The sequence below is a fragment of the Mauremys mutica genome, chromosome 11, assembly GCF_020497125.1.
Source record: "Mauremys mutica isolate MM-2020 ecotype Southern chromosome 11, ASM2049712v1, whole genome shotgun sequence".
Lineage (NCBI taxonomy): Eukaryota > Metazoa > Chordata > Testudines > Geoemydidae > Mauremys > Mauremys mutica.
The window spans coordinates 32,653,963-32,669,270 of NC_059082.1; the positions used below are offsets into that span (position 1 = coordinate 32,653,963).

General features: G+C 38.3%; 1 protein-coding gene across 1 annotated transcript in view; it reads right to left on the reverse strand.

Annotated features, from left to right (window-relative positions):
* Positions 1-15,308, reverse strand: part of VPS13C (vacuolar protein sorting 13 homolog C) — a 194,789-nt gene that overhangs the window by 76,768 nt on the left and 102,713 nt on the right. The window contains exons 41-49 of the mRNA XM_044979645.1: positions 14,566-14,682; positions 13,869-13,972; positions 11,089-11,256; positions 9,555-9,859; positions 8,171-8,315; positions 6,486-6,642; positions 4,593-4,723; positions 1,280-1,449; positions 465-694 (exon numbers count right to left, since the gene is read on the reverse strand). Of these exons, the coding sequence (XP_044835580.1) occupies positions 465-694; positions 1,280-1,449; positions 4,593-4,723; positions 6,486-6,642; positions 8,171-8,315; positions 9,555-9,859; positions 11,089-11,256; positions 13,869-13,972; positions 14,566-14,682 (1,527 nt within the window). The remainder of the gene's footprint in view (positions 1-464; positions 695-1,279; positions 1,450-4,592; positions 4,724-6,485; positions 6,643-8,170; positions 8,316-9,554; positions 9,860-11,088; positions 11,257-13,868; positions 13,973-14,565; positions 14,683-15,308) is intronic.

The window sequence follows — 15,308 nt, forward strand, 5'->3', positions numbered from 1 at the left end:
ACTTTCTTGCTTTCTTAAAAGCAGAGAACTATCCTTAGACTAAATGGTCCATATAACAGTATGATAATTTAAGTGTGCTTCCTTTGAATATTTAAGTGTTTTTTTCAGTGCCTACAGATATACAGCAACTGCTGGGTGAAAAAAATAGGAATGCAAGTTATTTTTACAAAATTTACTGAAACAGGGAAAAATACTTCTAGTGTCACTGTAGAAATTGATCCCAGCCTATTAAGATCTCTGGAGAACATACCCCTAGGTGTTCCAAGAGTTAGATAAGATTACTGTTCACTTCAGTATGATCTCTAGCACTTGAACTGACCATATTTATCTTCATTTTGAGGACTTAACACTGCCCTTTGATATACTGTTCCACACAACTTCAAAAAAATATCAGCAAGTTATGTGATTCTGGATGTTCCTTTCCCCCAGAGACTCTTTAAAAAGCCAGATACATTTTTACAAACCTTTTTCATGTTTGGGCTTTCCAGGAGCATGCTTTAACTGAGTAGATCTTTCAGTTGAAGCTGTTGGCATGGATTTAATAAAGAAGTCTGCTACTGTTAGCAGGAACTCCACACTGGCACACACATATAGCTTATCAAGGATAGCAACTACTTCAATCCCATTTGTATCTTGCTTGTAGTTTATATCAATCATATAATTATCTGTCTTGCCGCATTTCTTGTCAATCATTCTGAAAAATAATAAATTTAAAAAGTATTATTTTAATGAACTTTTATAGCACTAGGAGAACTTGGATAGAGAAGGGGAGTGGTAATGGAATGCATTCTCTCTCCTCAAGGTCACTTATTTCAATATATCCCAGCTCAAAAGTAATGAATTCCTTTTGTGTTCGATAAGCAAAGAAACTAGGGATAAGTGTGAATTCTGTTTTACAGTCATACAAATATAGTCTAGTGTATTTTATTACACTATATCAGTTTTTGAAATGTTGTGACAGGGAATGTAAATCAAGTTTTTAAGTACACAAAACAACCTAGGTCTAAACGGGGTTCAACTTGAGCCAGCAATTCCAAGCTTTATGAAGTTCCAGAGATCCAGGTCTCCTATTTACTTCTCTTTCCATGTCTGGCAGTTCTATTTTGACATTTGTCCATGCTATTATTCCACGGCTCAGCAAATATATACAACAGACATTATACCTAACGTTTATTTATAAAATTTCAGTAAAGCTCTAACGCCACGATTCCTCTCAAAAGTAATTTACAAGGGATACCACTTTCACTGCAGCTCTTCATTTGCGATGCGTTCAACTAACCTCGCAGTTACTTTCTGAATCCCTTCTCTGAGATCATCCAGGGTACACGTCTTGAGTTTAATATTAACATCCATTGAACCATCTGAAAACATCTTCCCTGATGATGCCATGAGATGTAGTCTGAGTTCACCAAGGCGTAAATTGTCACTATGCAGTGAAAGCAGGGACTGCTACAAAAACAGTGGGAAACATTAATTATGGGGAATGGAAAAACGGGGAATGGAAAAACAGGGAATGGAAGATTAACATAAGTGTATTTCTGCTTATGTTAGAAATTGAATGTACTTTATGATTTGGTACGAGAGAAGTAAGTTATACTTAATTTAGATGAGATTAGAGCATGGGTGAGAGCAACTAAGGCTGAGATGCTGAACTGCATCATCTGAGTCAGCTGAATTACAGAGACAGTTTTGTGTCATCAGCAGACTGAAAATAAGCTTCTTGACTAAATTCCTTAGCTGCGTACATGTCCCCACACACACACACACACACACAATCAGGTGCGACTGAAAGACATCCTACAGAAGATCTCTTTGCCAAGAAAAGCAGTTGCTCACAACTGCTGAGGGGAGAAAAGAAACCAACTTAACGGCAGCCTCATTCAGTACTATAATCCCTAGATGAATTAACACCATCTCATGATCAACAATATCAAAAGTGATCTATATCCACTACCAGGAGAGATAACTGACCAACAGAACCAAAGTTGTCTTTGTCACAAAGCCAGTCTATATCCCACCTGACAAAGTATAGAAAGTCAGGTGTAGATCATTCTTTTAGGGTAAATATTTGCTTTATATACTATGGGCATTTTTTAGTTTTTGCTTTAACTACTTTAAAAAGTATGAACAATAAAGACTTTGACAGCAATGCATCTGATCCTCCTGAAGCGTATACTATGAATTTCTCATCTGTTGTATTTGTCCTATGGCAAATGGGCAAGAACGCAACTGAGGCATCTCCAAACTGCACCAAGTATACATGGGAAGGATGACAGCAAGGAAGAAAAAAAAAAGTAACCTGGTGTGATCTATCATGCTCAATTAACTGAAGTTTGTAAGCAACAAAAACTGGTATTTTGGCTGTAACTACGGCTACCATGACAAATCATGTCAAATTCAGGCTTGCCAAGGCCCTGATTATTATGGTACCATTCCGAGCCCACTAAACATTTAAGTCGATCCCAATCTCAAACAACTTTTCTTAGCACCTTTTATCAAACTCCATTTATGATTCAAGAATTGTGGTAATAATTATGTGCATCATTGTTGCCTTTAGGATATTTTATTTGTACTAGGTCACTGCTGGGAACAAACAGAATTGGAAATTAAGCGTAAATGAAAGTAGGTCTTTTGGTTTGTTTTTTAACTGTTTTTTCTGGCAATTCTAATTCTGCTATTTCTGTTTCAGAAGCTTCTGGTTTTGGTACTACTACAAGCTTTCAGAAATCAAATGATGCATTATGGTTTCTTTCATTTAAAAATTAGTGAGGAAAAATCTACTTTAATCCATGAAAGAGTAAACTATACTTTTGGAACGATTCACTGTATATTATTATAACTGATTTTATGCTAGTAGTTTATTAAGTTCAATTCCACACAAACCAGTGATGGGGGGGGAGGAGAAATTTACATTCTATCTGAAAATTTGGGATATTACACAGTAAATTTGAGGAAGCTCAGATATCAAGTGAGTGAAGAATGGAATTCATTCTGCATAATTAACAAGAGTGTGATTCAGGTATATCATATAGCTACAACACATGTGATTCGTGTCACATCAGTCACACCAAATGTTAATTTCACTAGCCAGAGTATGGGTTTAGCCAGGGGAGAGGACAAAAATCTCAGCTGGGAGCAACTGCCCCCCTCTACTTTACTTTCTGTCCCTCCCCACATCCAGGAGGCTGCTTCTTCTCTCACATCCCTTCTCCACCTCATGCTCAGGGTGTGGGGAGGGGTCGTATGTTGCATCTTGGGCCTGGGCTCCTGGGTCTGTCCGACCCACTACTGCTGGCACCAAGTGGTGGGGATGGAACTGGGCAACTAGCTCCTGCCTGGTGGGGTAGAGCACGTGTGCATGTGTGTCTTCTCACTGTGGTAAGGTAGTTGCTGGATCTCTAGTGATGATGCTGGGAGCTAAAGCTGATAGCCAGTTTTGAGGTCTGAAAGGGATTTATCCCTAGATGACCAAATTAGCAAATTGCTCTGGGATTTTTTTTACCTTTCACCCAGCCAGAATCTAGGTGTTCTGGCTTTGAGGGTTTAAATCACAGCTGTCCCAATGATGGCTGGTTCCAGTTAGAAAGAGTCAGACAGAGTTTTCTGTAACCCAGTGGCCTGTTTAGGCATTGGTCCTGGGCACAACGTGCATGGTGAGTGGACACGCATCTATGTCTCTCACAGCTTCTGGTTCGTCTCAGCCTCTCTCCCTGACTTCTACTGTAAAGAAGGGGAGCAGGCTAGGACTCTGGATTCCAGTCAGAGTCCTTGGGCATGCCTGAGGGTGCACAAGGAGGGTGGCTCCACAGTTACTCTCATATTTAAAGTCCAACCACACTATTGGTGTTCTTTAACATCTGCATCGGCACAACCTTGCAGGTTAGTTTGGGGTCGTCAATCCAGTTGGATTATAGTTTTAAATTAAGTTGGGGCCTCTGCATTTAACCATATTATGCTGTGTGTGTCTGTCAGCATTTACAAATCCAAAACACCACAATAATTACAAAGTCATAACCTGAAACAAACATTTTTTCATTATGCCTAGTGTTTAAGACAGACACATACATGCAGAAGTTTTTGTTTAATTTTAAATAAACATTTCCATGCGTCAATTGTTACAAATGGCATCCCCAGGGGCCACTAAGAGCAGATTTAGCATTTGCCCTACAGCCAGCTACAAACATTTCACATTTTCCAAGATTACCCTCACTTGTACATCTCATTTGTCTCAACACTTCACAATTTTTTATAATGAATTGCCCTTTTTAGCTCAATAATGCCGTTTCCGTTTTACATAATAAAGCCTAATGCCCAGTGCGAACTGGAATGATGTTTCAAATATGCACATATGTAATTTTTCATGTGAACTGGTTTACCATATTCCTAACAGTATTTATTAAAATGGAAAAGTATGTAACAATTTTACCCAAGTAGTTCATAAGTAACAGAATGTAAATTATAAGTTCTACTAGAGCAAAGGTGTCATACAAAGTTAACAAGAATAGAGAATGTTTTTATTCTCCTATCATGAATTTTACTGACAAAAAAATTGATATTTTCTCCACCAGCTTTTAGAAGATTTCACCACATACCTGAGTATGGTCATTGCTGTAAAGAACTATTGAAAGTGACTCAAAGTTGAAGTCAAATTTAAGAGTTGAATAATATTCCACAGGAGGCTGTGATGCAGAAATATCTGTTTGCCCTGAAGTGAGACCACGATCTACAAAAATTTAAAGAAAATTTCATACACTCACAACAACTTAATTTTGTTTTTAAAAACCAAGAAGTTTATTAGAGTATGTCCCAAAAAGCTTAATAGTATCTTTCAAATTCAGAAGGTTAAGACTGAATTAGTTCCAACAAAAAAGCCTCATGATACAATTCAAGGACTGTGTTAAGATCATTCCTGGTAAACAAGAGAGTGAGACCGAAAAATCAATGAACCAAAATAGTTTTATCAGAAACTAGGCCTAACTGGTAGACAAAATGAGAGGATGGGTTATTCCACCCATCATTCCTTTCTGAGGTCCTTTAAAAAAAAAAAAAAAACCAACACGTGATTTTGGCTACTCAAGCTGGCTTAACCATTGTGGTTGCCACTTCTGGGACCCTGAGCCTTTGTCATCCCAATATGAAAGATGTCCAGACCAAATGAGGCCAAAGACCCATACGACACTGCCACCAGGACTGGCTCCAGCTGAATCCCATACATCTACTGGGATTGGATAATGTGTCTCTCTGCCTGCCATGTGACCTTTTCCTGCCCCATCTTATTTCTTCTCTTTCCTATCCTACTCCTTTTTCCCACACTGTGTAATAAGATGGCCAAGACTGTATATTTTGCAACACCGCTGTTACACTGTGACCAGGAAGAGGCAATTAAAAGCAATGCTCTAAACAGCCTGATGCTGGTACACTTTTTCCAGTTCTGGACGTGGTAGATAAGACCAGGAGCTGTGCCTATGTTTCTCCAACAGCAACTCTCTCTGCAAATGAGAGTCAACACCAGAGCCACAAGCTGCATTTCCTATCTTTGCTATTGTTTTCTCTTCCCTGTTGTGCACGTCTGTCTTGTTTTGTCTTCTAAGAAATGGGATAAGATTTTAACAGCAACACTAGCACCAACCCATCTCTATCAACTTCTTTTCTTTTCTCCAAAAGAACAGCTATTACCGTCTTGACTGTCAAAGGAGGAAGTTTTTCCTTCTAAAAACTCTCTCCAACAAAAGGGAACAACAGATGGCGCTAAAGTGAAATCCTTACTTAATACTTTAGATTTCAAATGTTTTAAACTAATTTTTCTTCTTTCTGTATCCATAATAAAAGGTTAAAAGATTTTTTTAAAGGTGTGTTTCCAATGGGTACTGAGCAAGCCGAGATCTCTGTATACCAAGCTCTAAACCTTGTTTAGGGCTCTTTAATGTGGACAGTGACAGGATCTTGACTCTTTGGGCCCATATATTCCAGCTAAATACAACAGCACATGCATTTAAGTACATCTTTGAATCTATTTGGTTGTATCATTTAGGGTCTGCGTGGGTTGTCACTTTACCTCAAGAAACTACATCTATGGAAGCAATTTATTATGTTGAACTGACAAATGAAACGTGTTTTACAAAAGCAATAAGTATAAATATCTTAATAAATATTCTTCAGTTTTTATTCAGCTTCATAGTATCACTACTCTTCCTGTAGCTACAGATTTTGTTGTATTCTGTAACTTCTCCATAATCTGTTAAACTGTAAATTCAATAAGCCAAAAGCAAATATTGATATTTGAGCTCTAATGAATAACTAAGCAAAAGAAAGAAAAAATACCCAGCATTTAACTGCAATGCCAGACAAGCTCCATATATGCAAAGATCAGCAGGCAGAACAATTCATTAGTTTACCGATGTTATACTTTCAAAGTACATGCAATTAACAACTAAAACCAGCTCATCTTTTTCTGATCTTGAGCAAATTTTGGATTAAAGTTGTACCTTCACGGAGATGAGAATCACTTTGACCTTTTTCCTTTTTTGTTTTTTGAGCTTCTTGAAGGGTCTGTTGTGTAGCACTTGACTGGGAAGAAGCGTCTCCAAGATTATCCAGCAAAATTTTCATGAGGACAGTTAGGTCATCTTCACTGAGCGCAATCTGTAAATTGTAAAACATAACTATTTCCAGTGAAGATTCTCGTCAACACATATTGAGAACTTGTCTCTTTATTAGTAGTACCATCACCACACCACCCAAACTAGACGCTTCAGTCCAATTCATTCCATGTTAGTGAAGGTCTTTTCTTTCCAGCAATTCCTATCAACATTCTAATTAAGGGACGTTTCCTGTGTGAACAAGGTTGTAATTTGATTGAAAAAAGAACAATTTTGGCTGAAGAAGTCTAAAAATTCTAAGATGAAGAATATTTTCCCTTCTTCCAAGATGCCATTTGCTTCTTTTTGATTTAAACAAAAAGAATCAAATTCATCACTTTCAAATGCTTGCTGGCCCCACATAGCTTAATAATTATTTAATAAAAAGAGCGAGTTCATTCCATATGGAACAGAATTGCTTTGCCAATGAAAAGAAAAGTAGGCAACATTAAGTCTGGGAAGTGTTAAATTAGGACGCAACTCTTTTTATGAACGAGTAAATAAGTAATTCAACATTAAGGAATCCTAATGCAAGATAGATTGTTATGAATATATAATTATTAATACTTTTTACAAGAAACAGCAATACACCTTTACAGGACAATTCTTAAAGTTTCTAGAAATGTATGCTGTTAATGCATTTAGGTTTTACAACATCTGAGTAACTACACTGGGCTTCCTTTGGTGCCATGTACCCCACCTTGTGCCATGCCACTGGTGGATTCTGGCCATAGGACAGACATCTCCAATCCCAGAAGGATCATGCTGGTACAAGAAGACTCCTGTGGTGGCCCTGGCCAAAAAAGCCTGATATATCAATTCCCTCCTCCTTACTGGTACAGGGGTTAGGGCAACCCCTACTCTGATTCCTGGCTAAAATTTGGGACTCTTGAGGCCATTAAAGTGGGACTCTTGCTACATTGTGAAAATGATGGGGAAAGAAAGTGAGAGGATAAAGCTGAGGTCTGATGATTTTTATTTACAATAAAAACTGATAAAGACTTAACATTCACTCAAATAACTGTGTAATACAGGGCAGTCAAACTAAGCTGAGTTTCAGAGCCTGCAACTTAGCTTCTGGATTCTAGCAAAGCAGTTTTCTTTCTTGCTACGATGAAGCAGCCAGGTTTGGTCTGCTTGTGTTAAGTTGCTGCTTAATAAAGGAAAACTCATGCGGATGGATACTGCTAGCTATTAATCCATAAGAATATGGTATTTGAGCTCTGCCAGGATCAGCTGATCCTAAATATAGACTTCATTTTATTTTGTTTATTGTAACATGCACCCAAATCACGAAGTATTGGTCATCTGACTACAATGAAGCCATACAACATATGGCACCACAACCACATCACATCACTGTCAGGCTGGAATTGTAGATGACTGGGAGACAGCCAAGGAACACCCTGATACCAAATAAACCAGTATTCTGTAAACATCGAGAACCTAGAGTGCTACAAAACAAGTTTACAAGATCATAACAGAAATCTATTACTACTTAAAATGCAACAATTAGTTTGCTGTGGCATTACCTGCATCGGTTTTAGGTCTCCTTTGATCCCAATTGCTGGAATATCGTGATACCAAGCTGCTGCTAAATTTCTCTGGACTGACAAAACCAGATTTACTGGCTGTAAAATTTCAACATCTGGTTGAGAAGTGGTGGGCATAATACTCCTGAAAACACACAGAAAAAGATTAAAGTAACATCTACAGGGCAGCCCAGAGGGAGGGGGCAAGTGGGGCAATTTGCCCTGGGCCCCCACGAGAATATAGTATTCTATAGTATTGCCATTTTTTTTTATGGAATGTGCCCCAAAAATTGCTTTGCCCCAGGCCCCCTGAATCCTCTGGGTGGCCCTGAACATCTATTGAATCTCTGACATACAGTTCTTCCCCTACTTCTCCATGAGTAGCTGGGAAATTAGAAGAGAAGAGCAGGTGAAAACCTAGATTTCTGTACAGAAACCATGCCCAAAAACAAGAGCTTGGAGCTTTGCCCTTCGGCCTTTTCATGGGACTACAGCGATAAAGAGCATTCAAATCTCAACTCAGAATCATATCTTAAATGTTTTAGTTTATGCATTCATGAGAAAAGAATATAGTGGTTGCCACTAGCAAGTAAAGATTTCCACAGATATCACACAATCTCTGCAGTTGTGCACTTATTTTCTATGTAAAGTATAGGTTAGTGCAGTATCACAGGTACCACTGTGCAATAATTGTAGGCAAACATTAGCTTGTCAGCAAAAACTACTGTGCCAAGGCCAATAATCGTATGTTCCTGGCCAGTATATGGAATACATTCATCTCTAGTACTCTACGTAAAAAGAGTGTTTTCCCAGCAATAATGTATTAATTTATTTCTACTTATTTTACATTTATGATGCACAAAATAAAAGTATATATGAAATTCTATAGAAGATATGAGCCTGTGTGTGAGTGTTTATCTGTATTCTGGTAGTGAAAGGTAGTGCCTTGATTGTAAGTTTACAAATTAACCACAAGGACCTTTGTACTGTTCATGTGTCACTTCCAAAGAACCCAAGAAAAGTATTTAAAAAACAAAACAAAACACAACCACCATCAATTTTGTTATTCCAGGAAACCTACGAATCCTACTCCTATCCTCCAAAAACGCTGTGTTAAATAGAACAGGAACTAAAAAAAAAATAATTTTTTTAAAAAAAAAAGCAGATTTAACAATTAACATATTGAGCCTCTTCAATCAACCACTTTGCTTTCCTATTGCACAACTTCCCCCTCCCCCATGACATCCGTACAACCTGTTTAGGCATTACATTTTTCGAGGCACAGGCTTTATCTTCTTACTCTATGCAGAGCACTGTTGGCACTTTAACAGTTTTAACATCAATTTTAAACATTCAGTATCAAGTGAAACACAGTAGTTTATACCTTGATAGCTTCAAATGAGTTAGTTGAACAGCCATGTTGTCAATGACTGGAGGAACTGAAGATTTATCTGTGAAGTCCAATTTAAATTCATTCTGAACTCTGATCAAACCAAGATCTGCTACCAGAGCATTATGGGAGACTGAGGACTCAGGGATGACTACAACTGGAGCTTTTAAGTGGATATCCATTGAAAGGCGGAAGCTCTTCTTAGCAAAATCTTTCATGCTGGAAGCAGCCATTTCTGCAGCCTGGACTGTAGCTGCACTCAGGGCTTCCTCTGCTGCTTGGAAATTGTTCAGGAAGTTCTGTTGGAAAACAGCATTATCTCACGTAGCACAAAAATAAGTACTTTACATCAGGGTTCCCAAAACGTGGGCTGCAACACAGTCCCAGGTGGTCTGCTGGCGCAGTTATGGGTGGAGTTGGGGGTGGCATGGGAAGGCGCTGCAATGCGGACAGAAACAGAGTGGCAGTTGGCAAAGTGGCAGAGGGCAAAGTGGAGCCACTGGGCAGAAGACAAGAAGGGGCCACTCCTGAGAGGCAGCGGCTGGAGGGTTCGCAGCCACTCTCACTATGAGCCGCCACATCCTCTCATCCATGGGTGTCAAGGCCCCTGGAGTATTGGCCTTGTGGCTCTCCCAGGGACTGGGGCTTAGCGGAGCTGCTGTTTCTGTCTGGACAACTCCATGATCTGAATCATGTAATGGCCAGGCCTGATCCAAGCACCTGCCTCTGCCCTGCACTGCCAACCCCTGAGCCCTTCCCTCATTCCTAGGCAGAGGGTGCCTGTGAAGCATGCCAGGATGCTGAGTGCGTGTCTGGGGCAGAGCTACCAGGTGACAAGCTCAAGGTACTCAATAGGCAGCTGAGGTAGAGGTTGTCCGTGGGGGCTGGCTGTGGAATCTGTCTAATCCATTTGAGCTCTCGCTGGCCCTGGTCCCTGCTAAAATATAGTCAAGTTGGAGTTCACAATTCTTAAGTCTATCTGCCTCACTTACACAATCATCTGCTAGCTAAGATTCTAACTCATGGGTACTCATAGAATTCAATCCTACTTGGAACATGCATCTAAAGCAGGATGCACTATTGTACATTTATGTCTAGCAGTTGTATTTTTGGCTGATAAGATATCTACATCTGAAGGGTTTACACTCACATTCAACTATTTGTACATGCCAAAACTAAGTCACCATATCACTCTTGTTCTTCATCATTCCCCTTCGTATTTATTAACCTCTTGCTGAGTGGTGCAACTCCTAAACATCATGTCTTCAGGGTAAGGAACTTGGTCTTACATGTTTATGTTTCAGAGAGACAGTGAGTGAGGTAAAATATTTTATTAGACCAACTTCTTCTGGTGAGAGAAATTGGTCCAATAAAATATATTACCTCACCCAGCTTCTCTCTCTCATATCCTGGGACCACCACAGCTACAACAATATGGCATAAAACAGGTTTCTTGCATTTTTGGGCAGCATAGAAACTATTAACTGAAACTAAATGTACCAAATTATACATGCTAGTAACATCTTACCAGAAGTGACATGAAGAATTTATGGAGATAAACTATCTGAATGCAGCCCACTTTTAGACACATTTTACCATCCACCTTGGACATATCAGTGTAATCTTCTCCTTCAGTAGCGTTTGGATAAAGGACCATTTTGAATCGAAACACTTCATCTCCCATTATGGAGACAGCCTGGAAGAATTGAATTAAGCTATTTTATTACATATAAATATTTAGTATCCTGGAGTAACCTTTTGTTAATTCTGTCATAACCCAAGAAGGTAACACAAGCTGTCTAAAACAAATAGGATGTAACCACAAGTGTATTAACAAGCAATATATGTGACTTGGTGGTAATGGGGGACTTCAATCATCCAGACATCTATTGGGAAAATAATACAGCAGGGTAGAGATTATTCAACAAGTTTTTGGAATGCACTGGAGACAACTTTTATTGCAGAAGGTGATGAAAGCAACAAAGGGAGAGGCTATTCTAGATTTGATTCTGACAAATAGGGATGAAGTGGTTGAGAATTTGAAGATGGAAGGCACGTTGGGTGAAAGTGATCATGAAATGATGAGTTCATAATTCTAAGGAATGGTAGGAAGGCAAACAGTAGAATTAAGACAATGGTCTTTAACAAAGTAAACTTTAGCCAACTCAAAGAACTGATAAGTAAGATCTCGTGGAAAACAAGTCTAAAGGATAAAACAGAGTTCAGGAGAGTTGGCAGTTCTTTAAAGAGACATTATTAAGGACACAAGTGCAAGCCATCCCAATGCTGAGGAATGATGAGAAGTATGATAGACGACTACCCTGGCTTAACCAGGAGATCTTTAATGACCTAATACACCTCTCTACCTCAATATAACGTTACCCGATATAACACAAATTCAGATATAACGCAGTAAAGCAGTGTTCGGGGGGTGGGGGGGGAACAGGGCTGTGCACTCCGGTGGATCAATGCAAGTTCAGTATAACACGGTTTCACCTATAACGTGGTAAGATTTTTTGGCTCCCAAGGACAGCGTTATATCGAGGTAGAGGTGTATTCAAAAAAGAGTCATACAAGAAATGGAAACCAGTTCAAATTATGAAGGGTGAATATTTAAAAAAAAAAAAAAACTACCACAAGCATTTAGGGACAAAATGAGAAAGGCCAAGACACAAAATGAGAGGCAAACAGCAACAAGAAAACATTTTAACCAAACATTAGAAACAAGAGAAAGACAGAGGACAGGGTAGGCCCATTACTCAATGAGGAGGGAAAGATAGTAACAGAAAACACAGCCTTAAATGCCTTTTGTGTTTCAGTTTTCACCAAAAAAATTAGCAATGATCGGACGACTAATATGCTCAACATTAGTGTAAATGGGATAGGATCTGAGGCTCAAAACTGGAAAACACGACGTTAGGAATTACTTAGACAATTAGACATCTTCAAGTCAGCGGGACCTGACGAAGTACATCTTAAGAAGGATCTTGCTAAAGAGATCTCTGAGTCATTAGTGATTATCTTTGAGTACTGGCAGAAAGTAGCTATCAATGGTTCATAGTCAAGCTGGAAAGGCATATCAAGTGGGGTCCCATAAAGATCTGTCCTGAGTTTGGTTCTACTCAATATCTTCATAAAGATTTGGAAAATGGCAGAGAGAGTACAAAGTTTAAGGACGACACCAAGCTAGGAGGGGATTAGACAGAACAGAATTACAACTGAAAATTATCTTAAACTGAAGAAATGGTCTGAACTAAATAGGATGCAATTCAATAAGGACAAATGCATAGTACTACGCTTAGGAAGGAATAATCAACTGCACAAATACAAAATGGAAAATTACTGCCTAGGAAGAAGTACTGCAAAAAAATTACATGGGGGTTATAGTGGATCACAAAATAAATATGAGTCAACAATTAAATACTGTCACAAAAAATAGCAAACGTTCTAGGACATATTAGCAAGAGTGTTGTAAGCCGGAGACACGAGAAGGGATTCTTCCACTCTACTCAGTGCTGATAAGGCATCAGCTGGAGCACTGTGTCCAGTTCTTGGCACCACAGTTAGGAAAAATGTGGACAAACTGGAGAAACAACAGAGGAGAGCAACAAAAGTGATCTAAGGTCTAGAAAACATGACCTTTAGAAGAACTTGATAAAGAGTCTTCAAGTATATAAGAGGTTGTTATAAAGAGGAAAATAAATTATTCTCCTTAGCCACTCAGGACAGGACAAATATTAATGGGCTTAATCTACAGCAAGGGAGATTTAGTTTAGACCTTAGGTAAGGTGTCCTAATAGAAAGAGTAGTTAAGCACTGAAACAAATGACATGGGGGTGAAGGGGCATGGAACCTATCACTGAAGGTTTTAAGAACAGGTTAGACAAACACCTGTCAGGATGGTCTACATGACCTACTGAGGTTCTTTTCTGTCCTCCATTTCTATGATTCTGTGTTTAATACAGCATAGCTGGATACACAAGTTTGAGTGAATCCAGTCAATTCTATTATCTCATTTAGCTATTTCTGTCTGACTGGAGATTTTAGTCATTCTGCCAAAGGGTATATCAGAACACTAACCTAAGCAAATAATGAAATATTCAAAAGAAAATATTTTACTTCCCTGGTATAAATGTAGTTTTTAACTCCTTAGTTTTTTAATTTGACAATTTTTGAAGCAACACATTTGCCTTCCACATACATATCTCAATTAAATTTATTAAGCAATTGATTATGCTCTCTTTAGTCATAAAGTGTACTTTTAAAAAAATCATCATTTCTATAATCTTGTCTCATTGCACAAGTCACCTTTTTATGAATGGTCTTTGGATCAACATTTGTGATTATGATGTCCTCAAGTCTGGAAAAAACCTTTATCTTTTTAGTTTTCATAGAAACAGAAGCATCCACTCCTGATGAAAAAAATCCAATTTTAGTTCATGGTAACAACAGGTATAAAACACAGTAAGGGATTCTGATACAAAAGGACCTTCAAATAAATACATTAATAAAGACATACATTCTTTTTTGAATTTTAGCAAAAATGGTACAAGCTGTTCAACCTTAGGAGCTTCTGATCTAACGATTTGCTTTATGCTCTCTACCACATATTCTTAGATTAGTGATGAAGAGACAAGACCATTTCTAACTTTCTCTGAAAATACAGGGTTGAGTACCAGTCACTAACACTGATGAGTGCCTAACTCTTAGACAATTTCAAGTCCACAGTATTTCTAGTGAGTTAGCGACTCAAGTTTTTTTAATTCACCCCATTAAAAACGAAGCACTTTGCCAAATACATTTTCCTCCATCACACATGTATCTTGGCTATTAAAAATCTCAGATTAATGCTCAGTTGTTCTCTCATCTCCTGTTAAAAATTTAAATAAATGCTACTGAAATATTGATGTACAACTTCTACAGTAGCTTTTTAAAAACTTAGGGGGAAAAGCAATGATGCATCTCTTTCAACTCTACTAGTCAAAATACTTAACTGATAACTTACCTTGTATTTTAATATCTGCAATGTTACAGCTCTGATCACAGACAAGAATGTTGAATGCATTCAGCTTTGCAGTAAGTTTCAAGTCATATACATCTTCATGGGCCGCATCACTAGATACTATATAGCAGAAATAACCATGGTCAGAAGAGGCACATTCATCCCAGTAATATAACAGATGCAAATCATCTTGTAGTAATCAAGGTTTATATATACACACTGTTCAAAAGTTATCTATTGCAACACCTTGGGAATTTTAACTCTATTTGGTCAAAGCTACGGCAAAATTTGATTACATTGTGTAGAAGACTGATAATTGTTCTGGGACAAGAACAGCAGCCAAATGAAATATAGGCATAGCAATCACTTCAAAACAGAATATATTAACATTTTCCATATTTATGCCTAATTTGAAACTTCCTCTGAGAATAGTATAATTCCAAACACAGTTTGTAGTTCATTCTTTACATATGCAGGAAAGAAAACTAGACTTCACAGTGTGGTGAGAAATCACTCTCAATACTATCTATCCTGGACAGGAAGGGGAGCCTTCAGGTGTAGGGAGAAAAGCAGCTCCTGAGCCACAGACCAAGACCAATTAGGACAATCAGCCAATTTCAATCTCAAGCTTATCGGACTTAAAAATAACCCTAAAAAACCCTAACCAATCCTTAAATAGCTTCTAACAACAAACTCTCTTTACTGTCCCCATCACTAGTGCTTGCTGATACAAGCATAATACAAAT